General features: G+C 41.2%; 1 protein-coding gene across 3 annotated transcripts in view; it reads left to right on the top strand.

Moving 5' to 3' along the window:
* Positions 1-22369, top strand: part of USP48 (ubiquitin specific peptidase 48) — a 70710-nt gene extending 48341 nt beyond the window's left edge. For all 3 annotated transcript variants that reach the window (XM_037500660.1, XM_037500661.1, XM_054690882.1), the window contains 12 exons: positions 2697-2821; positions 2970-3092; positions 3588-3649; positions 3948-4058; positions 5345-5475; positions 5685-5791; positions 9049-9153; positions 13351-13506; positions 17407-17532; positions 18996-19044; positions 21095-21121; positions 22149-22369. In XM_037500660.1, the coding sequence (XP_037356557.1) occupies positions 2697-2821; positions 2970-3092; positions 3588-3649; positions 3948-4058; positions 5345-5475; positions 5685-5791; positions 9049-9153; positions 13351-13506; positions 17407-17532; positions 18996-19044; positions 21095-21121; positions 22149-22171 (1145 nt within the window). In that variant the 3' untranslated portion in view covers positions 22172-22369. The remainder of the gene's footprint in view (positions 1-2696; positions 2822-2969; positions 3093-3587; positions 3650-3947; positions 4059-5344; positions 5476-5684; positions 5792-9048; positions 9154-13350; positions 13507-17406; positions 17533-18995; positions 19045-21094; positions 21122-22148) is intronic.
* Positions 22370-27482: the final 5113 nt, after the last annotated feature.

Here is a 27482-nt window from a genome sequence, read left to right as displayed (position 1 = left end):
AAGGTGTGGGCGTAGGATCATTTCAAAAGTTCAGAAGCCTGTAGAAAAATTCTAAGTTAGATGCTTGTTGTGCCACCCAGCTGGTTGAAACAGTGTCAGAGTGCTGGTTGTCATCTTAATCATGTAGCTTGCTGGCTTTAGCTCTATCCTTCCACTTCCCATCTCCTCCTGTCATTTCCCTACTACAGTTTTGACCAGAAGCCATAACAGAACTGAATGCGATTTCAGGACTCATCCTGCACTTCTCAGTCTCTAAGAAATTGTACAATAAGAGCTAATTTTTTTTTCTATGTCTTTAGTTTGAGTTGCAGCTTGGTGGCATTTTGGTGCCATGCCTTGTCATTTAGTATTTTAAGAGAATAATGCTCACTGTTGTTTTTGTGGATACCAGCTATTGGTTGTTGTATCCACGGGGTGCAGGATATTGAACCTCACTTAGAAACCCACTTGACTTCTTAGGCTTACATTAAAACTTGTTCCTAAGATGTGTTGATGGTGTTGTGATAGTATCTGTGAATCCTATTTAAAAATGTGATGTGGGGGCCTCGTTGGTGGTGCAGGGGTTAAAGTCTCAGCACTGTCAAGCTATCGCCAGCCACTGCAGCATGAGTTCAATCCCTAGCCAAGGAGCTGACCCACATTGAGCAGCAGACCTCACCTGTCTCATCCGCTGCTCCCCTCATCAGTGTATTTCGTAGATTGATCTGTTCTGCTTCCCACTCTGTCTCTGGTGAATCCTCTCCCCCCCTGCACCTCTGGCCTACACCTCAGTTCTTGTATGCATAAATAAATCTTGGAAAAAAAATGTGATGTGTAGTTTGTATTTCCTTCAGTCTCCTTTTCTGGACCAGATTTGGTTATACCACATACCTAGAGACGTTCCTGTTTTTTTAAAAAAAGAAAACAACCGCTCTCTTTCCAGCCTGTGGCTGTGCAGGTGTTTCTTTTCACCAGCCTTTTCCCTTCACAAAGCAGCAGCAGCAGCTCCTTCGGTGTCATTGTCTTGTGTCATTGTGTCTTCTCCTTTCCTTGTCCTAACAAACTTGTCCTTTCAAAATGTAAGAAAAGTGAAACAAAGAAAGCAGTTTAATTGCCTTGAGAGTCTTTCTTGGTCAGGTCCTAGAAATATACCTTAAACTTCTTTATGGCTGTTATATTTCATCATATAGACATACTAAGTTATGGTTTGATAATGAAATTAATGCCTCACTCCTCCCCTCCCCCCCCAAAAAAAAGTTTCCTAATTGTGTCTGAGGAGATGAGATAGGCATCATTGGAATAAGTTTTTGTAGTATTGAAGGAAATTGAAGTTAACAGCCTGTTTACAAAGTTAATTTTTATATTGTGGCCTATTTTCTCTGGTAATAGATTTATTAAAAAGCAAAGTAATCTTTTCTTGGTATTATTGAAAGCTCAAGAAGAGGTGAAAGGTAGAGGTTAAGATGTTTTGTGAGCCTTTAGAATGGCGTTTGAATGAGACCAATTGGGTTCACAGTCCATCTTCATTCACCAGCTGTGGTGACTGAGTATATTAATTTCTCTCATTTTCAGTTCGTTATGTAAAACATGTAACGCAAAGAATGTTGATACTGAATTTAAGAAGCCAGTGACTTTGATACCCTGACAGAAACATAAACTTTGTCTGTGAGTGCAGAAATAAACAAATGACTTTCTTGGTAAAGATCCATGTTGGGGCCTCCCCTGCTGGCGCAGGCAGTTGAGCACCGCTCTATGAAGCTGTCCACAGCCTCTGCAGCACTGGTTTGTTCCTGGCCAGCCAGCCGGCGAGGGTCCCACATGGCACAGCAGACCTCTCCTGTCGTGCCCGCTGCTCCCCTCAGCAGTGTATTTCAGCCAGTCTACCTGTTCTGTTCCCCGCTCTGTCTCTTGTGAATCTTCTCACCCTCCTGCACATCTGGTCTGCACCCCAGTTGTTGTATAAATAAATAAACCTTTAAAAAAAATTACATGTTGGTACATAAATGCAGTCCACTGATTTTCAGTTGGGAACAGCTGAAACAAGTCCTGGTCAGTGAGATGTAGATGTGTAAGCAGACATGAGGGGGCCTCCGCTGCCTCTGGGCATTCCTTGGCGAGACTACTAGTCTCATCCTCTTTCGGGTATTTAGACTCAGGATGGAGTGATGGGGTAGTACCGCATGACCTGGGTCTTGACTGGAGATTGCCTTTTGAGTGGAAAGTAGATTGCTTTACTCCATAACTCTGAGTCCATAATTTAAGAGAAGATGGTTGAGAAAGCTAGACACAACCTTGAAAATACATCTCAATTCAGGATGATTTCAGAGAAGTATCATATGCAAATGACAGAAAGTAAAGTTCGCAGGGAATTGTAGTTTTAGCGTGTCGGTGAACGTGGAATGGGGTTAGATCATCCCTGCCATGGAATAGAGGTGCGGCAGCCTTGGATGCCCCCTTATTCTCTACACCCAGCAGACGGAAAATGAACGCCTCTAGATCCATACATTTGTTTTTATCTTGATTTTCTAACCATACGCCTAGGTTACGGATATAAAGAAATGACTAAGTTCTTTAGAATTAAATAAATTTAAACTTAGTCTTTGGAAACTAAGGAAGGAGATCTTAATTTTAAATAATAGGAAATGGGTTTTGGGAGGCTGTATATTGGCTTTTTCTAAAGCTAGTTTTTTCATATGTAATTTTTTTTTTTAACTCAGGAGAGTTGTGCATATCTGAAAATGACAGAAGACTTGTTTCAAAAGAGGCTTGGAGCAAACTGCAGCAGTACTTCCCAAAGGCTCCTGAGTTTCCAAGTCACAAAGAATGCTGTTCACAGTGCAAGGTACTGAGTGCTGTTCTGACACCTCTGAGACCCCCGCCTCCCCAAGTTGTCTTCTCCACAGAGTTAACATTGTACTTATAATGGGGGTGTAGGGAGGGGGCAAGTCTGCTGTCAGCAGGAGATGGTTGATTGCTTCATTCTCTTTCAGATTTTAGAAAGAGAAGGGGAAGAAAATGAAGCCTTACATAAGATGATTGCAAATGAGCAAAAGACTTCTCTTCCGAATTTGTTCCAGGACAAAAACAGACCTTGTCTTAGTAACTGGCCAGAGGTATAATGATCCCCACAAAGTGTGGAATTTATCTTACCTTCCTAAGGCTCATGCCCAATTCTTGATAAACTGTTTCAGAACAGCCTAGAAGCTTCTCTTAATTCTCACTTGTTCAGCTTTCTCACAGGGGGATTTGGTCTACCTTGCTATTTCTTGGTAGAGGGCCGTGTTTCCATTTTACATATAAAACTTGGAAAAGGAAAACCTTTCCCTAAAGGAAGAATGTTTTCCCTATAGGTTAAGAATACAGTGAATCCTATAAATCAGAGACATTCTGCAGGGGAGGGGGAGGTGGAAGGATTGAGGTGGGGGTGGGAGGAGCACAAGGGACTATGGTGGTTGGTGGTGGGAATTCTACGGGGACTACACCTGAGAAAAGAAAGCAAACACTGTAATAAAAAAGAATGAACAATGATGTAAAAAATGTATAATTTTTTTTTAAAAAAGAATATAGTAAATCAGTAGTTAACTTTCATGTGTTTTTTTTCCTTCTAGGATACGGATGTCCTCTACATCGTGTCACAATTTTTTGTAGAAGAATGGAGAAAATTCGTTAGGTAGAAGCCAAAAATTTCCTATTTTCAAATTTTGGTTGGTTTGGGTATTTTTTAAGAATGTATGGACTCTTTAAGAATGTATGGTACCTTTCTTTTTAAGAATGTATGGTACCTTTCTTAGTTACCTTTAGTAGCATATACTGGGAGTTGTCTGTTGAGTTAAATGAATATTCCTCAAACTCATTTTAGTACTGATAGCCTTTTAAATATTTCAATTTGAAGCTGATTATCTTGAAAGTATTCTTGTTAGCCATGCAGTGGTGAAGTAGACTGATCCCTCCTTGTTTCATCTGAGTAGGAAACCTGCGAGGTGTAGCCCTGTGTCATCGGTGGGAAATAGCGCTCTCCTGTGTCCCCACGGGGGACTCATGTTTACATTCGCTTCCATGACCAAAGAAGATTCTAAACTGTGAGTTTCTTCTCTTAGTGTAGTTTTTCTGCTTCTGATGATTAATAAGATAGGTATAGGAGATTTCTTATCTGACATAAACATTCTATTTTAAGAACCTAGTTCTTTGCTGAACTGTGTTGTTCCTTTTATATCCACCACTAGACTAGCGTGAGCACATGTCTTTATTAAAGAGAAAGGCTGTTTCTTCATAGAAGGCAGCAGGCTGCCTAAACCTGCTTTGCTCTTGGTTTCTTCTTCCTGGTGCCCCGATTTCTCCTTCCAGTCTGCTGGTTAGCAATACAGTGTGCTTGATGGATGTCTTTTCCAGAATCTTATAAGCAATAGCATAGGGTCTTGTGTATAGTTTTGCTTTTGCTTTTTTTTTTTTTTTTCTTCTGCAGCCACCATACTTCAGTAAGTAGAGGAGGTGGTGGAAGGCAGCATGGCACCAGAGCAGAGGCACTGGGCCTGTCATCTGCAACTCTTAGGATCTTAAAATCAAAATTCTGTTCCATTCTCCAAGTACCTCAGGAAGCCTCATCTATGAAATTCACCCTGGTGGTGCCATTTTATGTTTCGAAATAATTTTTTTATAGCTATACCAAAGAAGATTGACTATCTCTGAGATTATCTGTAAAAGATGAAAACTGAAACAGAAAAGCTGGGACTAAGGGAAGAAAAATGGGACTAAGCTAAAGTTAGGGAATTTAGTGTTCATGTATTGAATCTTTCATGTCATTTAAGGAGACTTAGAGTTAATAGATGCTTTCTTTTAGATTCTTTTCCCAGCCCTTTTTCCCCATCTCTCTTGTCTCCCAATAAAACAGATGTATACCATTTATCAGCTTACAAGTTCAACATTTCAAATATAATCAAAGGTGTGGCCCCTTAGTACTTAAGCTTTTTCTCCCTTTCTCAAACACTTCCCTGTATTTGAGGTTTATCAGTCTCAGAAAGTATTCCTTTTACAAATAAATACATATGTGGTAGTGTTTTGCATATTTGTAACAACTTTTTATAAATAGCATCATACTATATTTATCCTCTGCAACTAACTAGGTTTTATTTAATTTAGCCTTTTTGAGATGGTTTCTTGATTCATGTAACTCCAGTCCATTAAGTTTCACTGTCATTAAAGCATTTCTTTGTATGAGAAACTACTATTCACTTTTCGCAGTGATCTATCTGTTGCTCTAATTCCTTCATATTAAGTACTGGTTTTGATGACTTGGGTTTAGGAGACTAATGGATTATGTTCTTTTAATTTCCATGTGTCCTAAGGCATGTTGTGTTTTTTTGCACAGTATAGCTCTCATATGGCCCACTGAATGGCAAATGATTCAAAAGCTCTTTGTAGTGGATCATGTGATTAAAATCACGAGGACTGAAGTTGGAGATGTGAACCCTTCAGAAACTCAGTATATTTCTGAGCCTAGTAAGTTTTCTATCATGAATCACCTCATTATTTTCAATACTTATTTATTGTTAGTAAATAGATTTCCTTATTTTTGCATACAGCAGAGTGCAACAATTGGTGGAAAATAAAGAATAATGAAGACTCACTGCTAAATTTGATATATGCTTTTAGATCCTTGGTTCTTTGACAGTAATTCCCCAGCCATTTCTATTTTTACTTTTTTAAAGAACTCTGTCCGGAATGCAGAGAAGGCTTGCTGTGTCAGCAGCAGAGGGACCTGCGTGAATACGCTCAAGCCACCATCTATGTCCACAAAGTTGTGGATAATAAAAAGGTACTTGTCCCTCTTGTGGCCATGACTAGTAATGTTCAAGCCCACTTTTTAACTTGTTGGACATTCACTGAGGACTGATGGGGATCACATTTTTGTTTCCTAAGAGCTAACTTCATATACAGATATTTACTGAATGTCTGCTGAGAGTGATCTTGGTGCTGGGTATATGTTGAAAAAGACAAATCTGCCCTCAAGAACGTTGTTGGCTAATGGGGAAGATCAAGAATAAACCAATAGGAGTTAAAGTCTCAGTGCTCTCAAGCTATCACCAGCCACTGCAACCTGAATTTGATCCCCTGCCAGGGAGCTAACCCACGTGGCACAACAGACCTCCCATGTCTCCTCTGCTGCTCCCCTCAGCAGTGTATGTCAATGGATCCACCTGTTCTGCTCCCCACTCTGTCTCTGATGAATCATCTCACCGCCCGCACCTCTGACTTACTCCCTAGTACTTGCATGCATAAATAAATAAATAAGTCTTTAAAAAACAGAATAAACGGATAAATTCATAAGATGATTTCATACAGGAAGGTGTATTTGGAAGGAAATTGAGTAGGGTAAAGTGAAAGACTGACAGGTGGATGTGGAAGTATTTGATCAGGAAGAGAGATAGTCAAAGGTCAGTTTTGGCTTCCTGGACTGTACTCCAACGAGTGTATATGGAGGCTTCCCCCATAGTGACAAGCAATTCTCAGCCACCAGTAGGATGTCCAAGAACTTAACTCCATTCTGAAGCTTACCGCCAGGAGATGGTGTCAGATTCCACAGGTTAAGGGTTTGCTCAGTCTCAAGTCCATTTTCCTCTTCCTCTTCAGATGTGAGTCACGAATCCGAGGTGGTTACCTGTGCTTCTGATTAACTGGCTATGAATCAGAGTTTCCCGGGATACCTTCTTCAGATTTGATATATTACAAAGGCTCCAACTCAGGAGTAGCCAAATGGAAGACATGCACAGGGCAAGGTCTGGGAAAATGTAGTTTCCATGCCCTCTCTGGCATGCCATTCTTTCCCTAAAATTCATCTGTTCACCAGGAAGCTCTCAAAACCCTCTCCTTTGGGAATTTTATGGAGGTTTCATTATACAGGCATGATTAACTCATTCACCATTGGCAATTGAACTCAAATTTCAACCTCTCCCCTCTTTGGAGGTCAGAGGGTGGGACTGGCAGCTCCAACCTTCTAATCAGGCTTGGTTCTCCCAGCAACCAGCCCTTATCTTTAGGTGCTTCCAGAATCACGTCATCAACAGAATGAGACACCTTTATCACTCTCTAAACTTAGGCAATTTCAAGTTTTAGGGAGCTCTTAGAAACTGTGGATAAAGACCAAGTACATATGAGAAGTATATTTTGATCAACTAAATGATCAATGGTATATTTTTCCTATAAATCACAGTATTGCAGGCTTCTTAAAGAAGTTGTTTTATCTGAGTATTAACTCTCTGGGGTCTAGGCAATTAGAATCTAAGGAAAAGGGTAAACCTAATATCCTCATGCAGTAGGGTAAATCATTGTGTCTAGGGTACTTCTGTCCAGCAGCACTCTGCAGTGATAGACATGTTCTGTATTTACCCAGTAAACTGGTAACCACAAGCCACATGTGACTGTAAGGCACTTGGCATATGACTAAACTAACAATATTTTATTTAATTATTTTTGCAAGAAAATCTGGGGTGTGGGCTGGAGGTGTGGGGGTGAGAGGACTCACCAGAGAAAGTAAGGAGCAGAACAGGCAGATTACTGAAATACACTGCTAAGGCGGGGAGTATGGGGCGAGATAGGAGAGGTCTGCTAATGCCATATGTGGGTTAGCTCCCTGGCTGGGGATCAGACTCAGACCATATCAGTGATAGCAATGAGACTTAACCCCTGGCCACCTGGGAGGTCCTGAACTGGATTTTTAAGTTCTTTTCAATTTAAATAGTCACATGTGGCCACTGGTCGCATAGTAAACAGCACTGGTCTAGGGTGAATTATCTTCAAGGAGGGATAGTGATATGGAATGAGGAACCAAATTCTTTAATTTCAGTCAGAATTTGGGATTTTGTTCTAAGTATAAGTGAAAAGCACTGGAGAATTTCAGGTCTGGTCATGGTATTGTCTGATCTATGCTTTGAAAGGTCCCCTTGGTCATTGTGTTGGAATTGGTGAGGGCGGGCCTGCTAGGAATAAAAAGGCCAGTTAGAGGCCTTTCCTTCATTCACAAGGGTACGTGAGGGTGAAAGGTTTGGGTAGGTTTACGGAGCAGAGCACTTATTATTCTCACCCAGATCTCTGGACATCTTGCTCATCTGTTTCCATGGCTTTACTAGAGAAACATGCAAATCACACTCTAAAGGTCTGGGGTATTGTGCCATGCAAGTCAAATTGAGGCCCTCTTTTCCTTCCTAATTTGCTGAGAAAATGAAGTTAGTCTCAATTTTTCCCCTAAGATTTTCTTCTTTATACCTATTAGGGCATGTATATGTATTGCTATCTGTATAAACAGTGTCCAGTTTGGTAGAATTTCATTATTTTGAGTGTGATGGGAGTATTTCATAGTACAAAAAGCACTTTTTTTTTTAAAGATTTATTTATTTATTTGTTTGTTTGTTTTTAAGCCTTATTTATTTATACAAGCACTGGGTACAGTCAGAAGTGCGGGAGGGTGAGAGAATTCGCCAGAGCCAGAGCAGGGAGCAGAGCAGGCAGAAGGACCGAAGTACACTGCTGAGGGGAGCAGAGGGCGGCAGGAGAGGTCTGCGCACCATGTGGGACCCTCGTCTGGTGGCCATGGAGCGGCCGGGGATCAAACCAGCGCTGCAGAGGCTGCGGGCAGCTTTGCAACCCAGCACTCAACCGCTGCGCCACCAGGGAGGCCCACAAAAAGCACTTTCTCCACCCTTCACTTTCTCCTTCCTAATGAGCACTGAACTTCTTAAGAACTTGAAAATATGACAGTCAATGTCCCTGGAGAAATGTAGAGCATGTTTGAAGTTCTGCAAAATAACATGTAAAAGCTCAGTAACTTCTGTAGAGACTCTTTATTATGGTCACCACACTAAATACAAGAATAAGTCATGGGGTAGAAACTACCTTCTTAAAATAACATACAACACAGACTAGCAGAGAGCCCTTAAGTCTTGATTCACTGTCCACTTGTTATCCCATCCTAGGGATGGGCGTCCCTCCTGTGGATATAAGCCCCCACCCACACAACATGCTTTTGCATTCCTTCCTAGGGTTTCACCCACTTTTCTCTTTTCCTGGTACATTCAGGTGATGAAGGATTCTGCTCCAGAGCTGAATGTGAGTAGTTCTGAAACAGAGGAGGATAAGGAAGAAGCTAAACCGGATGGAGAAAAAGATCCAGATTTTAATCAAGTACGTTTGGAAGCTGCTTTTCATTATTATACCTTTTGTCCTGAGATGTAGCCCTGGACACCTCTAGACCCTGTATGGGATGTTTGTTCTCACCTCCCTTTCTGTCTTTTTTTTTCTTCTTAGTTTTGTGATGGCATGCTCATTGTCCTAATTTCTCACAAAAAGTTATGGGCTACATTATTCCTAAATTAATATATTTCTTGCTATTAAGTAAGAAAGCCTGAATTTTTAGCTGGTAGGGGAGACAGGACCCGTGTCTTGATTTGTTTCTTAGCAAGAAACATGGAGTCTTTAAGTATGAAAATAACCATTTAACTCAACTTTTCACTCATTAGACACAGTATGAGTCATAGCTTTAATAGAGTTTCAGGCCGCTGAGGTGTTAGTCAGTGCTAGTCAGCATCAGCGTTAGCCTTTCATTTTCCATTGTATGGAATTTTAAACTGTTCTGTTAAAATTTCCGGATTTTTGTATGTTCTTTTATGATTTTGTACCTGTTAATTGTTGGTTTGATTATAGTCTGCATCTTCATAGTGATAGGGAGAAAAATTATCTAAAGGATGGCAAATAACATGGGAGCATCTTTAGTTAATGTATGGTAATAGTGAAGTTTCAGTTTCTCAGAAGATCACTGTGTTCCATGGCATTCCATTAAATATCTTAAAATTCATGCAGTTCTGCCTTAAAGCTTGTTTTTAACAAATGAGATAATTGTTTTCATTCTATACTTGTGTAATACAGGGCAGTCAAATTGTGGTTAGCTTGCTCCCTGAAGGAGTAAGCGGGTTATAATGGCCATGTGCCGTCTCTGTTAGGAAGCAGAGATAATCTGGCTTGTTGGCCTGTCTGTACATACTGACACTGTTACTTCATTTTCAACAATGATTAAGAGTCTGAAAAAGCCCTCTTAACTTGAATCTTGATCTCCTGAGGTAAATGTTACTTGTAGTTTCCTGGCCTATACAAAGAGTTGTCAGCATTTGTTTTCCATGGCTTGTTGGATCTCATAAAATGTGAACTTTAAAACATCTATGAAAGAACTAAACCATGTACTTTGCGCACACCCTGCTGACAGCGATCATACTTGTATTTGAGTTGTCCTTCCATGTGTGTATTTTAGTCTGTCAGTATTGGAGGCCCCTTTTGCATCATTGTTAACCAAATCTGTACATTTTATGGGAATGCAGATATTTAGCTTGGAGGGGATATTGTCCTTCATAAATAAAATCTTTGTATGTATATCCCTTTTGTTCTTGGGGTGGTTTTTAGCGATTGCTGAGTCAGTGTCTCTTGATAGGCATGTGCCAGCATCTCTTTGCTGCCTTCTAATTTGTTCATTGTCAATGCCTTTTCATGTCCCTGTTGTCTTGTATGTTCCATCCATCTACTCAAGATTTACAAACTAGTTTAGCTTGCTTTTTCAGTCTATGCATTAAAAACACATGTGTCTGAGTGAACATATCCATTCTGATTTAGGATTTCATTCTCTTCATTTGCTTGGCTGACTGTACCATATTTAAGTTATTTTCTCCTGAGAAAATGAGTTAATCACTTGGGAGTATAGTGTTTTGGTAAACCTTGTAAATTAGTTTGCTAAGCTTAATATGGATGTTCTTGTTCCTCAGTTTCTGTTGTTTCAAAGTTTGCATTTGTACCCTAGTTATTTAAAGAATTCTTTACATTTTCAAATCTTTAGATTTGGAGGAAGCTAACTTTTTGAATGTTTTATTCACTGTGGTCATAACCACAGCAGTTTGTAAAAAGTGGATGTGGAATTTCTTTCCTCAGTTGTGGATGAGAACAGATTTTACATTTACAAACATAATCAAGAATGTTGGGAAACATTGCTTTTTTATGCTGTAATTTTTTTAACTTTATAATTTTCTTGTATCTTTCTCTTGGTTTGGATGCTATAATGCTCCAGAATGTTTTAAATATTTTTGTCCCACAAAAAAATCTCAAGTGTAACCTCCCTTATTTAGATCCCTCTTTTGTGGGATCTCTTTTAGAAAAGAGGAGATGGTCCCAGAAATGTCAAGCCTTTTCAGAATGCAAGACTTCTCAAGCCTCTTCTTTGTAATATGTTAGCATAGCTCAATCATAGCTTCTGTAGTTGCTGTTTTAAATCCCTATAATAAAAAATGCATTTCTGCTTGCCCTTAATGGAGATGCACAAATCCCCTTTTCTCTTTTCTCTAAGCTGTATCAGCCCAGTTCCTTTGACTTTGACCTTATCTACCATTTAGGTTAATAATGCACCCAGTACTGGTTATCACTTAGGTAATTGAAAGCCTTCTAAAATCAGTGAGCTGGTTTTTGTTGGCTAAGTTGTATTTAAATTCCAAGGCTTTTTTTTTTTTTTTTTTTTTTTTTTTGGGAAAAGAATTAATTCTGGGGGGGGGGAAGAAGTCTGGAAAAAGCTTTTAGACCCTTTTAAAATCAGTCATTGAAAAATATATATTGCGTAATCGTCAGGACGTTGTTATTTGGTTATATTTTATATTTCCAGTGTTGTAGATGTTTTTCCTTCTATTCCTGATTATTAGATTCAGTTTCACCTTTAAACAGTTGAGGTTGAGAAAGATATTTTATCAGCCTTAATTCTCCCCTCTCCTCCCAGACTCCTATGTTCACTTAACTTTTACAGATTTCGGAATCACCTATGTATTATTTTAGAGTCAGCTAGAGATGAACCTGGACTAGTATTGTGCTTAGCCCATTGATATCACCCAGAAGAAATGCTCTCCTGTGTTTGCATCCCTTTTCTGTTCTGCTTTGTAAATCTCTAAATCTCTGTCAGTGATGAATATGTGGTATCTGTCCATAGTGACCCTAGAGTGCCGTGCCTCTGTGCGCCTGACACTCGGGACCACTGTGGTAACTGGAGCCATTGCCTTGGGGTCACCTCATGTAGATTTAATTAAACCAGGGGAAAGATAGGTATATTAGAATCATGTTTCTTTCATCGCCTGACCTGAATAGCAGAGGAATAATGTGTTGTTAACTTTCTGACAACGCATTTATTTGTAGGAGTATTGTAAAGATGCTTGGTTCTTATCTGTTGTATTTTCTTAAAACAATACAGTACATATCATCTTACACGTGCACATCTGGACTTTTTGCTGAACCATCTCTAGGTAAATTGTGAACTCGTGAGAGTTCACTAGGTATAAGACAGTGACCTGATACTCATATACAGATTTTATCTAGCAATCCCAAATATAATTTAAACTTAATTCCCCCCCTCAAACTAATATACAATCAAAGAGTGCATTGTTTTGTATCACTTTGACTGTTACCAGTCTTTTCCCCTTTGACGTGGACTTAGAGATCAGTTCTGATTTGTTGTAGATTGTTTCATGTTCTGGATTCAGCTGATTAGCTCCTCATATCACTATGTCTAGGTTTAACATACATGATCATGTCATGAGACACAGTCTCTCAACCTGTTTTTAGCTAAACTTTGGTTACGGTTCTATCTTTCAATTTAAAGTTCTTGGCAATTAATACTTAGCTTCTGTGACTCAGAAATGAGAAGAAAATGTTTAAAAATATATAATTCAGGTTATTTATGGCTTAAACTTAGTTATCTTAATTTTTTTAGTTTAGGATTTGTGTTTTTCTGACTTAAGGTCACACATTTTGCTTTTAAATATCCTTTAGGGCCTCCCCGGTGGCGCAGCGGTTGAGTGCCGGGTTGCGAAACTGCCCTCAGCCTCTGCAGCACTGGTTCGATCCCCGGCTGCTCCCCGGCCACCAGAGGAGGGTCCCACATGGCGCGCAGACCTCTCCTGCCGCCCGCTGCTCCCCTCAGCAGTGTACTTCAGTCCTTCTGCCTGCTCTGCTCCCTGCTCTGGCTCTGGTGAATTCTCTCACCCTCCCATGCTTCTGACTGTACCCGGTTCTTGCATAAATAAATAAATAAATCTTTTTTTTTTTAATCCTTTATATATTAATTTTAAAAAATTCTGGCACTTATGTGCACTTAGAGGCATGTAGATGACTCATCCGTTCCCATCTTAAACAATCTCATATGAGTCTACTGAGAACCGCTCAGGAGTTTTCACTCATTGCTTACATTGAATTTGAAATGGTTAAGTGATCAAGAAGTAAATTGCTTTTAGCTGGCCTCATGAATTTTCTGAGTATGGGGCACACTGGATAATTTCAGTTCTTTGTTTCCTGTCTTTATTATAGAGCAATGGAGGAACAAAGCGACAAAAGATATCCCATCAGAATTATATAGCCTATCAAAAGCAAGTTATTCGACGAAGTATGCGACATAGAAAAGTTCGTGGTGAGAAAGCACTTCTTGTATCTGCTAATCAGACATTAAAGGAATTAAAAATTCAGGTGAGGAAAATATAACATTTGTTTAAGTATGCTCTGGATTTCAGAGGGCTGCTGTGGATTCTTGGTTTCTACTGTGTTTATCTGTTTCCTTTCTCTTTTAAACATCTCTGTTCACAGTTTTAAGCCATTGGGAGATGAGTTTTTTTGATATCAAAATAAAACCCATAAGACCTCAAAATAATTCTTTCTTTAAAAAGACTGCTCAAAATAACTTTTTGTTTAAAAAGTTTTCAAAACAGCCAAGATTCTTTCTGTGAAAATGAAAGCGTATTTTGGATTCTGGAAACTTGAGCAAGGTTTGAGTACTTTCCAATAATGAGAATCATTGAAGACCACTTGCCACTTGTTGAGGCTGTTTCAGGATAATTGTTCTCACTTTATTGTGCTGTATGTTTTTCTTTGCCCATTTAATAGGTATGTGAGCCAGTTACCAAGATACGAAATTTAAGGGGAGATAAAAGGCAACCATTTGACTGTTTATTCATTTGCATGAGTCAGAATTTTTTTTTCTCACAGTGTTTTTCGTGTTAGAGAAGTCTCTGATAGAACTTTTTAAGTTACCTTTTCTTGTCTTTATAGAGTGGTATTTCCAAATTGTTTTATAAAGGTTCATTTTAGGTTGTCCATCCATCCCCCGCCTCCCCTACCGCCAGTAAGTTCACATTGTCTTGCAAATCAATCCAGTGAATGTGTAATGGAGGCTTTGTGAAAATGTTTCATGATATCATTATTTCTTGGTATCAATACTGAAGGATTATAGATGAGTATTTCAGTGTTGTATTTGAAAACATAAGCAGAAAGAAATTGATAAATTCAAGATGTCCATCAAAAAAATCTGGCCCGTAATGTGTTTGTCACTGACATATATTCCAAAAATTGACCAGCTTTCCCCTCTTCACTGCTTTCATGTGGCATTGTTTACTGGTTGTGCATTTTTTTCTTGTTGCTGATATTTATCATTGTAATTGAGGCAAAAGTACAGGCTTCCTTTGAGGGTGTTATATGTTCCAGATTGTCCTGAGAACAGTTATTTCCCTTGGTTGAACCCACGGCTCTGAAAATAAATGTGTTGGCATAATATCTTTACTCTGTTATTGTACCTTTTACATCAGAGAAAATTTGTTTCTATCAGTGGTTTTCTGCCTGCCAGTGGTAAACCTCGAACATTCAAAACCTTTATATAAAAAAGAGCCCCTGTGGATAAAGACATCTAAAAGCCTGTACTGCTTTATTGTGGACTACCATTTTTAAAGAATACATCAAAGTCAGCAGAAATAACCTCTCTATCTAGGAGCATGTTACTTGCACAAATGTGTCGTTAGAGAAGACAGCAGCTTTTTGGAGGAAACCCCCCAGGGTGCACTTCTCAGATGATTCCTCTGCGGAGTCCTTACAGTGGCCTCCCACTCTTACTGTCTGGATCTCTGGGATCCCAGCAGAGCCAAAAGAAAGGGCAATGAGATGCGGTATCCCCTCACTGCTCAGTGGGCCTTTTGAAAACTTCTACTAGAGGTGACCTTTCTGCATGACAGTGAAATAACATTGGAGTTTGTGCTGGACCCTCCCTGTGGTCCTCAGTCAGTGGTGGATGATTTTTTTTCCTTTTTTTTTTTTTCTCAAAGGCATATAATGCATTTTTTATGTTTGATAGAACCTTTCCTGCAGGGATACTACATTTCCAAGCTAATGGGATGGCATCCTTTGTAAAACTGTGAATGTTTTATTCTAGACATAATCCACTTATGGTTAGGAAATTTGCTTTGCCTGGCTATTAATTCATGATTCCATGAAGTACAATTTATTCATCTCCTTTCTCAGAGGATGCTCACTGTTAATTATATTATTTCATTTTCCCAAAGATAGGTGTTGAGTGGGTGGTACTGCCTGCCTTAGAAAGGAAGAAATTTTGGCGTAGAGGTGAAATGTCAAGCAGCAGAATCCAGTTACTTCTGTAGCTCCTTATTTCAGCCCCACCTGCTGCAGCCAGTAGCAGGAGCACTCACCTTCAAGAACACCATGTTCATCTTCCCGCCGTGTTCCGTGGATCAGGAATTCCACGCCCACGTGTTGAACAGACCCCTGTGATGTCAGTTGCACCCACACATTCTCTGAGTTTATGAGTTGTTGAACCGTAGGCCTCCATGGCGCTGGCTGGTTCCTTCATTCTGAAATGTCCTCCTCTCCCTTGTGAACATTGTGCTCATTGCTCATAGCACCTCTTCTGCAACCTGGCTTCCCTCGTAGAACGGAAGACCTCCTCTCTGTCCCCCTAGATCTTGCACTTACCTTCTATGTGTTTTCACCACTTTGTTTGCCCTCACTCCTGTGAGACTCTCCAGGGTAGGATTATTCACTATTCATATTTCTAGCACCCCGCACAGTCCCTGACACATGGTGGCTCCTTCGCACTCACAGAAAAAGGCTTATGCTCCCCAAGCAGACCATTGATGATATCATTGCACCTGAGCACTCAGCTCCATATCTAATCAGTTACCGCTTGCTTCTTGGCCTGATGTCCTTTTGAGAAGTCCAGATAAGATTCTGGCTCAACAGTTAGAAAGGCCAGTGTTGTTAATCCTTGTGCCATTGTTAAAATCACTTACCTGGTCACAATCTTTCCATCTTGGAAAACTCTTGGGTACTATTATACACACAGTTGGTTCAGGACTGTTGCTAGGCTCTTTGTGTGTTTTTAGATTCAAAGAGTATAGTGCAGGGCCTCCCCAGTGGCACGTTGAATTGAGCGCTGCGCTGTGAAGCTTCCCGCAGCCTCTGCAGCGTGGGTTCGATTCCCGGCCGGCCAAGGAGAAACCAACATGGCGTGGCAGACCTCTCCTGCCTCGCCCACTGCTCCCCTCAGCATTGTCTTCAGTCGGTCTGCTTGTTCTGCTTCCCACTCTCTCTCTGGTGAATTCTCTCACCCTCCGTGCCTCTGACCTGTAACCCCAGTTCTTGTATAAATAAATAAATCTTCAAAAAAAAAAAAAAAGAGTATATGCATAGTAAGGTAGCATGTTTTCTCATAATGTCATGGATATTGGTACAAAGATACATTTAGTGGAATATGATCAATGCATATATGTAACTACGTTGTGGAGCATAACAAAACGAGTACTCTTGAACTGGCCCTCTGAGGGGAGGATTAGAACACTGAAGGTACCATATGTGCCTCTCTGCACCCACTACTTTCTGACCCCGCGAATAATTACTACCTAGAAACTCAAAAGTTAAGTTTTATGTTTAAGTATTATGCACAACAGTCTTTCTGAGTGTATCTAATTTTTTTTTTTTAATTTTTTTTTTTTTATCTAATTTTTTTAACACTTGGCCAGAAACTGGGGTGGGGCTCGTGATCCTTACTTTCAGGAAATTCGTGTTTTTGTTTCTAGAGAACAAAGAACTCAGTTCAAGATATAGGTAGTCCCAAAAGTTAAATTATGTCATCCTGACTGCTTACTAAGGGGATTAAGACAGAAAGAAGTATAATCCATATAGTCTACAGGTTGGTTTAAAAATGCTCTTAAAACAATTTGGACTTGTTTATTAAGGACGTAGGACCTGGACCTGGCAGGAGTGACAATGATGGCCTTTCCCTATTAACCAAGCACCTGTCAGCCCATCCCCACTTTCTCCTTCGATTTTCCCACATTCCCACCCTTGGTGTAGAACAAAAAGATCTTTGGATATAATCATTTCCTGATTCCCTACTAAACCTCCTAAGGATGTTTCTAGATATATTATGATTATAGTCTCATAGGAATGTGGCAAGTGGGCTAACTGCAAACCAGTATTATATTTTGTATACTGGGCCTTTTTTAAAAGAATCCGTGCATTATTCAAACAGGGTATGAGTCTCAGTATTTTGCTTTATACAAACTTGTTTGTTTTATATTGGCACAGATCATGCATGCGTTTTCAGTTGCTCCTTTTGACCAGAATCTCTCAATTGATGGAAAGATTTTAAATGATGATTGTGCCACCCTCGGCACGTTGGGCGTCATTCCTGAATCTGTAATTTTGTTGAAGGTAGGTAACGGCTTCCTGCCTGAGGAAGTCTAGAAGGTCCTCATCATGATCACAATGTATAAACTGTGTGAGATGGTGGTTCAAGTGGCCCCAGGGCTTTGGCAGTATGTGGTAATATGGCAGCTTCCCTGAGCTTTGGCTGTACTGGGTTCTCCAGCTCTGGCTGCATGACAGGAGACTTACAGGAGGTCTTGATAATTTTTGTTCAAAATAGCAGATGTAGATTCACCCTCCTCCTTTATATCTCCCTAATTTCTGAATCAGTAGAATTATGTAACCCCACTTCTACTATTAAAGTGTCCCCTTCTTTGTTGATTTAAAAGTGCTAGCCAGGCAAGCTAGGAAAGAAATGTAAGACAGGCTCAGCCACAGCAGTCAAAGTAACATTTGGTTGGCTCAATGGGATTCTTGTCCAGGTCACAGAAATATGCTTTGAATTGAATGGATTTAGGAGAGTAGAAGGTGTTTTGGAAGGGAGGAGATTCTGAAAAGTTTCAAACACAAGGGATCATTTTACCAGCCTCATTAACCCAGTTCTACCTTGCCTAAGGGCCTAATATTAGTCACCACCCTTTTCCTCTTTTATGTCTCTGTGGCTAGAAGGATCTACTCTGTGCCACACACCACTGCATCTTTTGGTAGAATAATTGCTAGGTTTTTGAAATGTGAAATATTTGCTTTTCATACCCTAGCACTTCAGTTTTGATGAGCTAAAGTTAGGTCTTGGAGGTGAGGAAGCAGCCCCTTTACTACTCCTAGACACACACATCCCTCGTCCTGTCACGTTCCTGCTCTGTTTGTTTTTTTTTTTTACTTTTCTTGCAGCTAGCTTCTGTGGAGTGCTTTTGAGAAGCTGTCGAGTTGCTGAATCCTAGGGACCCTGTCTAAGATCTAGAAACAGCCAGTATGGATAGGGTTTATACCTTCCATGGCAGCAGAGTAAGCTGCTGGCTGGCCTTGGCCCCTCTGCCCTGGCAGCTCATCCTACCAGGAGCTCAGACCCAGTGTTGGCTTCTGCCCTAAAAAGGAACTGGGTATTTTGCTATTGGTGATGAGGAGAGACAATATGTGTTTTAGCCCACTGGGTATTTTCACGGACCAGTCTGATTATTTGTGCATAACTCATGTTGCCCTCACCAGTATCTTGACACACGTCGATTAAATCAATGTTAGTATCTTGGGTGTCTGAACAGTTTCATTTCTCCTGGTGTTTTTAGGAGCAAGACAGCAATGCCACATCAACATGTGGGTTGGGGAGGGGAGGGATTAAGTCACACCTGTGGCAGGACATCCTTTGTTAATCTTAGATACCTGGCTGCTGCTTAAGCCACCACATATTTGTGTATTGTGGCAACTTAGTAGCTAAATTATTTGGGCTTGACTTGCATGTGCTGAGATCTGGAATGCTGCTCCTCCTGGCTCCCACTCCCCATGGTCTTGATTTGTCTTCATTTGTTTTCTAGGCTGATGAACCAATTGCAGATTATGCTGCAATGGATGATGTCATGCAAGGTAAAGACAATTCATTTTAGGATTATGTTGATTAACTTGTTAGAAGACGGTGATAGATATTGAACTTTTTAACCTTGAAAAAAGTTTCTACATCTGTTATAATAGACTCTTATCTGAAAGGATTCCAAAAAAATTTGGAAATCCAAAGCAGAGAGGCCAGTATTTTAGCTCACTTGAAGAAACAAACAGAAATAAGGCCTCAAATGGGAGAGGTGAGCAAGAAGCAAAAGCTGATTCAAGTGGCAGAGCCTCATACATGCAGGCATGGCGGAACCAGAGCCGCAGCTTCCTGGGAGTGAGAGATGAGCCTAAGAAATGGGGCACTTGGTTGAAAAGTGTATATGAAGCAATTAGATGAGTCCCTGCCTCATAGGCCCCCACACCACCCTCCTTTTATGTCCATTCTACTACCTCTTTGACATCTGTACCTAAGATGCACAGCTAGAGTCTGTGTTCAGCTCTTTGATGACATTAAACAAGAAAGGTAAGAATACCTGTTTCCTACCAGCTAGGGAGACTTCCCCTAACAATTTAAAAACAAAACAGACAAAAGCCACCGTGTTGATGTATCTCCTAGCTGCCCTTCAGGGAAGTCTAGCAAGACTCACTGAACAGAACCTTCAGGTTTATCTTCTTTTTGGGTACCTGACATTTACACAGTGAGAAAGAGGTATCCAAAGATAACCAGACATTTGAGGAATGAGAACCTGGCATTAGGTTCTCATTGGCAGAAGAAATAGGCAATACAGAGAGCTTAAGAAAGCTTAAAAATTTATAATGAAAAAAATGTAATTATGACTAATAGAATAAGCAGTAATAGTTAGGCTCTATATAAAACCAATATTCAGAGAACAGAATTCATGAAAATAAAAAATTATTGCACCAAGGGCCAGATATAGTAGGTGAAATGCTGGAGGATTTCTAGAAGCATCTAGACACAGGGAGTTTGGGGTGGGGGTATGGGTGGGATGGTCACAGTCAAAGGATGAGACTTCATACTAATGGGATGATGCTCACAGGAGTCTGAGGGAAGCAAGTTCCAGTTGAGAGTTCTCTTAGTAGATATCCCCACGCTTGATGGCTGAGCACGTCAGGTCTGAAAATTTCTCATGTGCAAAGATATTATGGGAGAATGTGCTCTTCATAAACGAGAGTAAACAGAGAATGAAGTCAACAATGAGATGAGGAAACAGGCATCCAACACAGGAACAAGCTGTCTTAGAAGGCAGTGAAGGGAAATTCCAGATCAGAAATTCCACAGCAGGCAGTGGAGTACCCTGTCTAGATGGGCGCAGTGGGATACAGGCCAAGGCAAAGGATGTCACCAGTGAAAGGAGACATGATACATGACTGTCTTTAGGAGATTTAAGTCTTGAAGAGTTTACACTTGAATTGGAAATGGTGCAGAGGGAAAAAAACAAAAATATGAAGTCCTTACCAGCCCCAAAAGGACTTAAAAAACCAGAGCAGCCAGGAACCATGGCCAGGGTGGCCAAAGGGCTCCACTTGATAAATGTTGATGGAGTCAAAAACGAGAACACTGGAGATTGGTTTAACAACAAAAGCTGTCACTGGTCAGGAGATTGGGTGTTACAAAAGTTAATTTTTGTATGCAGTGGTAGATGTATCTGCATTGACGCTAATGGATGTCACTAACATTAAAATTATGAAATAGCAATATAATGTTATTGGGAGAGAAAAATGCCAGAGGAAACTGCTGCTTGGGTCCAGGAGGTTCCTTTTAGAGAGCTGGAACAGGAGCAGGAGAGGGGAGACACCACGGCCATCAGGCTTTCCCGGGCTCATGCAAAAAGTTGGCCCCAGTTCCAGCCCTTGTTCTAAGTGATGAGTGTGCACTGCTTTGACAAAATTGAAAACAAAGATGATCATCTGGTTAATAACTGGTTAATAACTTCAAAATTCATCATGGGTGAGCAAGGTAATTAAAAGTGTTTTGACACTTTCACCTTGGTCTTGAGGCAGTGCAATGATCTTATTACTGTCTGTCCTGATAGTCTTTTCAATTTGGGATTCTTTTTTTTCCCCTCAGTGTGTATGCCAGAAGAAGGGTTTAAAGGTAAGTTACATTTGTCATGTTTTGTTCATGAATGTCAAGAGTCATACTCTAATTTTCTATTAAAGTGAGGGCTATCATTTGATTTTAAAATTTTAATTCAATCTGATTCTCATAACTAAAATTAGCTTTTGTTAAATGCATTTTTTTTTAAATAACTCAACCATCTTCGTTATCTTTTTCAGCTCAGGCCTCGTATAGGGCCTGTAGTGTCTATCTCTAGATGTTCATTCCATTTCCTCTTTTTTTGGGTGGGGGGGCGCTAGGTTTGGCCACTAACATTTTGAGATTTACATTAACCTTTTCCCTATTCCTCCTATCAGTCCCATCTTAAAGCAAAAGAATTGTGTGTGACTGATGAGAATTACAGAAAAATTTGCTGAATTTTATCAGACTATTTAGAATCAAGGCATTTCTTGGTTAGACGGTGATATGGCCATGCCATGTTCTACCTCTGGGCCGCTCCAGTGTGCTCTCATATACCGTCCATTAATTCATCAGTGCAAACCTTTGACATTTGCAGATGTAACTGTTGCCATTTTAATCCTTTGTGACCTGCTCCAGAGGTTTATAGCAGAATGTAATTTTGCCAGAGTGAGTGTGAATCAAATTCCAGGGGTTCTTTGCTCAGCCAAATGAGTGAGCAAAGCTATTGGCCTAATCAAACCTCCCTCTCAATGCCTCTCTGTTGTTATATGTTACCACTACAAGAAACTCCTGATGTGGTTAAAGCAAAACAAAACAGCAAAAATTCCTTTGTTAAAAATGGCCATCAAATGAAAGCACCAATAAAATCTGATTAACTTGTGTGAAAATACGCACAGGAAACACATGGCTTTTAGCCGAAATGTGATTTAGCTGAAAGCCTGGAGTCTGCTGATACCTTTCTGTCCTTCAACATCGAGGGGCTGGTGTGCCCATTTATTAAACTGGATACTCCCTGTTGATACGCATTCTTGGCAAAAGGAATACATTGAACTCTATAATTTTTAGTTCACAACTGTACCTCCACGTGTGTTTCTTTTCCCAGGTACTGGTCTACTTGGACATTAAGCTTTTGACCAGCTTTTGCTGACTGCTAAGAAATGACCAGAAGGGAAGAGGAGTTTGACATGTTAGGGCATTAACAAAAAGGTGGATTTAAGAATGAAAGCATTACATGACTCTTCCAAAAGGCAGAATAATCATTCAAAAGCGACTGTCCCAAATGCCTTATGTCAAATAAAGCAGATTGCACTGAAGGACATCAGACTTGAAGGAAATGTTTCAAATTTTATATTTAAGGGGGGGTGGGGTGTTGGGAGGGATGGGGCAAGTAAAGATTGAACAAGCTTAGCAGCAGTTACCAGTAAATCATGTTTACATATGAGATTTATAGTCCTGGAAGGGAAGAAAGTTCTGTTATATTTCCTTGCTCAAGCTTCCTACCAGATGCAGTGGTCCGTGGAGGATTTGTATCATAGTAGATGGGACAACGTCCTGCTCTGAAGTAAAGTAATTCTTTAGAGACATAATCTGCTTACCAATATCTGTCTTTGATTCATATTTTACTTTCAATAAAGCATGAAAGTGAAGAACTTGGCATAATTGTGGAAAAGTGTCTTCAGATTAGACTCCTCCGTGTTGGCTACAGTGCACCTGCCCCCCACGCTGCCTGCTGCTCTGTCTCGGTGTTGGGTAAAGGAGGGGGCACCTGCATGTCTCCTACAGTGAGCAAGGGATGGTTTCTCATATTTGGCTTCAAAGGCCTGTTTGCTTTTATGAGTTTCAGAAAGGATGACGAATGTTTTTATTACCTGTGATAGTACCTTCCTCCAGTTTTTGTTGTTATTCAGAAGTGGGAAGTCACATACACCTTGCACTTTGAAAAATCTGGCCACCTTATCAGAAGAGTAAAGTGGACTGAAGTACATTTGGATAACACAAGGTTTTGTAAAATTTATTTCCATCCTTCCAACTTCACCATTTCTTGGATCTTTCTTCTCCTTTGGAAAGCTTTCTTCCAAAATGCCCAAAAAGGATTTTTTAGATCACTGTGTATAAAGTGATGGATGGGTACACTGCTTTATCCAACTCAGGATTATTGTTATTAGCAACAAATAACCGAAGCAATATTCTTAAGAGTATTGAAGCATTTTTAAATGGAACTTAAGACTGGTGTTTGTTCCATTGCTTTCTGTTTGGGGCAGAGATACTGGCTCAGGCACTGCTCTTAGTAACACTTGTTTAGCCTTGGGTTTGTGCTAAGGTTCTTTTTTTCTTCTGAAAATTTAAACTCAAATAATGGATTGGGATGGGACAAGATAATACCAATTTCAGTAGTAACCTTGGCGGCATCTCTTCTGAATGGCCCTTTATTAGAATATTTACATGTGTTTGGTTAAATTATGTTTCGATTGTGTTTTTCTGTCTACAGTATCAGACTGTGCCCATTGAGGAGATGGGGGTGGTTGAGGAACCTGTAGATAACGTGAGAGCTGCCCCTGGGATCCTGGTAAACAGCAGCCAGCGGCAGGGACAGGGAAAGAACTCAAAGTTGAGGTTGTTGGATATTGTGAACCCTGATTTTCAGAACTCAGTCTTCTATTGCTCTTCTAAGAATGGAAGCTGGAGTGGAAAAGTAATAACTCACTGCGCCACTTACTCTGCCCCTACAGAGAAACTGTTTGACCATAGGAGGTTCTTGCTCAGGATTGATAATAAACAGGCTCATGACCCCCAGGAATCTGATTTATTTTTTCCAATTTACTGTTAATAAGAGTTTTAAGATTTGTCACTTGAGTCTTTTTCCCTTCCCAATGGCACAGAATGCCAGCCTTCTGCAGGTCTCAGGCTGATAAACTTGTCTCAGTACTGCGTCCCTCACCATAATCCTGGGAGGGAAGAGAGTTCTGTTAGATTTCCTTGCTTTAAGCTTCCTACCAGATGCAGTGGTCCATGGAGGATTTGTGTCACAGTGGATGGGACAACGTCCTGCTCTGAACAAGTAATTCTTCAGAGATACAACCTGCTTACCAATATCTGTCTTTGATATGTCCAGGGAAAACCGGTACAAGTTGTGACCTAAACCTCAATTCTTATTTTGTTTGTATTTACAAATGATGGAGACTGGTGGTCTTTGGACTGCGGCACTTAAGCACAGAGTCCCCCGACTCCTCCCCACACTGAGCTCTGTGTTGGTGCGCATGTGCTTTTTAAATCAGTCCAGTCTTCTGTAGAAGGTATTATGAAGCCTGCAGTTTTCCCCATTTAATTTCTGACCATTTCTTACTCCCAAATTAATGTGTCCAGCATACCACCCTGGTACAAGTTGTGGTCATTTGGCTGTCTTTATTTCCTGGGGGAGTAAGTATCTTTCTGTGTATAATGAACTCTGTTGTTTAGAATTACCAATACCTTTCTGCCAAATTAAAAAGAAATGAGTGTCCCTTTATTTCCATGCAGTCATAATCCAGAGTGTATCTGTTATTTTAATGTCCATTGGTTTATCTGTATAGTGATGGACTTGTTGATCAGACCCTGGTTAATATTTGAAGCTACTGCTGGGATTGAATAACCTGTTTTAAATACCCAAGGGATGATTTGTCTCTGTCTAAACAAACTGCTGGAGTGAAATGAGCATTAAAGCCTGTCTTTCCTGTTACGGAATCATGGAGCAGAATCAAATCCTTTGTCTTTGGCCTTTAAATGCCCAGTTTGTTCAGGGTTACAGGGGATTGTGAACAGAGTTCATAGTCTGATGAAAAGCCAGGCTTTTCATTTTAAGGAGATTCTCACCCCTTTGCCAGCCCCTATTCCATCCCCCATAAGGTCTAGGGTTTTTTTCAACAGCTAAAATTCTAATTCTGAAAGAATTAGCAGTTTGCTGATCCCAGCCCCCAGGCATTGTATGGACACTGATATTAGCTGGGGTTTGATTATCAACACTGTTGGGCTCTTTAATCATTAAAAGGCAAATTATAAACGTGTGAAATGGTACCACTTTGTTTGACAGATAATCACTGCACAACAGCCATGTGCCAGGGAAGGGCCGGGCGCAGCAGGGAGACAGAAAACCTCTCCATCTCATACATCCCCCACCTTTGCAGGGATGTTTCAGGTCTGGCTGTTGAGTTAACTGGCTTGCTGGCTGTGCAGGTCACACATATTTACACAAGTAGCTATTTCGAAGGGCAAATTTTCGAAGTTTGATCCCCTGTGTTCCAGATAACTTCACCATTTACCTTGTAACCAAGGAAAGTTCCTTAGCGTTGTCTTCATTTCCTTACCCTTTAAAACAGGGCAGTATTTGCTGCCTTGCTTACCATGCTGCACTGAGGATCCATTAGTAGTTGGGATACGTGGTTTGTAAAACCGCTTTGTCATTAGAGAGACTGACCTTTGTGAAGAAATGCCTTGCAGTCTTGTGCAAGTCCTTAGAGAAGTCTTCCAACCACATAGCTAAGCTACCTGGAGCCCCTTAACTGAGAGCTTTGGAACTAACCTTAAGCTGGAAGCCCTTAGAGCTAAAGTGATGACTAAGCTGGTGTCCAATCATTCTGTTCTCTAGTAAGTCTTTCCTATCAACCTCTAAGGAAATAGAAGCTAATGGCCCAACAGTAAACCACCTTGACTGTTTGCAGGGCCACAGTGAAACATATTCAAAACTCTGAAGATTAATGTCTTTGTGACAGGCAGTTCCTAACCCCAGAGGGGCATCTTCCAGTGTTTTGTCATTAGCAAGAGCCATAGGGCCAGGCGCCACGAGCCTGGGATACAGGGCTGTATAGGCTCGGCAGCACCAAGAATCAGTGCAGAGGGCCCCACCCTGAGCTGAGAACTGTTGTTTCTCGTTGTTTACTTCTTGAGACCCAATGAATAATGATGCACGAAAGTAGAGTACATGAAACAGGCACCATCAGTGCTGGCCCTCCCTTAACAAGTAAACCACAGGACCAGCTTGATGAAGTACACGGACTTCTAACTGATGTACATTCAGCGCTTTTTTTTTTAATGCATATGTTGCAGGCAAGTTGGTGACATTTCTTCATATGGTAGGATGTAAGCATCTCTCCTGCGCCCCACTCGATGGTGGGGAGAAGGGATGCGGGACTCGTCTCATCGTGCCTCTTCTAGGCGACACTGGCCTGCCTTTAGAACTGCGACTGGAGCAGCTCTTCGCTGTGCTGACCTTTTGCTGTGTCCCATCCAGCAGAGGCAGGACCATGGATCCCGCTGCCAAATGGCCTCCATCCCACAGCACAAGTGACATGCTGGCTCTTCCCCCACTGTCTTCACACTTTCTCATTCAAGAGATCGTCTAAATATCCCCTGAAGTTCGTCCTAAGAGCTTGTCCAACGTAATTACTGTATTGATCTCAAATAGAAGGCACATCTGTTCCACCCTCATTCTCCTCCCCCCGCCCCAACAAGCTTGCAGGGAGCGGTGGGGGGAAAAAAGCTCTGCTTTCAAGGACTTGGCTGAGCCTGCCTCCACCATTGCCTTTGAAGTGAAATTGTTCTTGGTCAGGGAGAGGGCCAGCCGCCTAGCAGCGACTCGATTGGCAGCCTGAATGTCAGGTCTGCACTAGCGTTGCCAGGCCAGGCAGGCCCTGGGCCTGAGGAAGTAGCCAGGAAGTGGGGAACAGGCCCCAGAAAAGCCAGCAGGGTTAGGCTTGGGTAGACTTGAGCTACCTGCACATTGGCCTCTGCATTCTTGTATCTCGGCCACCTCGCACTCCCCTCCCCCTTTTCTGGTGTAACTGAGGGGGCGCTCAGCCACTGCCACCGCTTTATGATGGGCGAGTGCGTTCCCCTTTGGGCCCCAGTGTTCACTCTAAAAGGAAGTTGGGTGCGTAGCAGTTGTCAAACATGTACTAGGTAGGAGACAGTAGGACTGCGTCTCGGCTCCACACCCACACCCACACCCACCCATTCCCCCGAGGAAGCACTCAAGGCATCAGCCTTTGGAAAGTCGCCCGGCTGAACTGCCTGCAAGGACTTTGATCCGCTTCTGTGAGTCGTCTGCTTGGTTTGCAGCTTCCGCTCTTCCCATCTGTATCAGGTCACTGATTCTCTGCATGAAGAGGGTCCCAGCCATGCTAGGCTGTTGAGAATTCGAGTTTATTCTTTATTTTTGTCTTAGTGGGAGCCAGAGCTCGGGCTGGGCTGGATCTTATGTCTACCTAAAACTGCGCAGATCCCAGAATATAAATCACCCTTATTAGTGCTAGCGTGTTCCCACTCCCCGAGGCAGCGGATCTGGCCGGTGTTTCCCTGCGGTGCCCCGTGCTAGGTTCCCCTAAGGAAAATGAACACTAGCAGCCCCTCTTCTGTGGCAGCAGAGCCCCGGGGAGAGCACTATTACTTTGCTGTGACCAAGGCT

Source organism: Talpa occidentalis, unplaced genomic scaffold (assembly GCF_014898055.3).
Source record: "Talpa occidentalis isolate TD23 unplaced genomic scaffold, MPIMG_talOcc4v2.1 talOcc4.9, whole genome shotgun sequence".
In the NCBI taxonomy this organism is placed as follows: Eukaryota; Metazoa; Chordata; class Mammalia; order Eulipotyphla; family Talpidae; genus Talpa; species Talpa occidentalis.
Note: the sequence above shows the minus strand (reverse complement) of the source record. Positions and strands in the feature narration are given on the sequence as shown.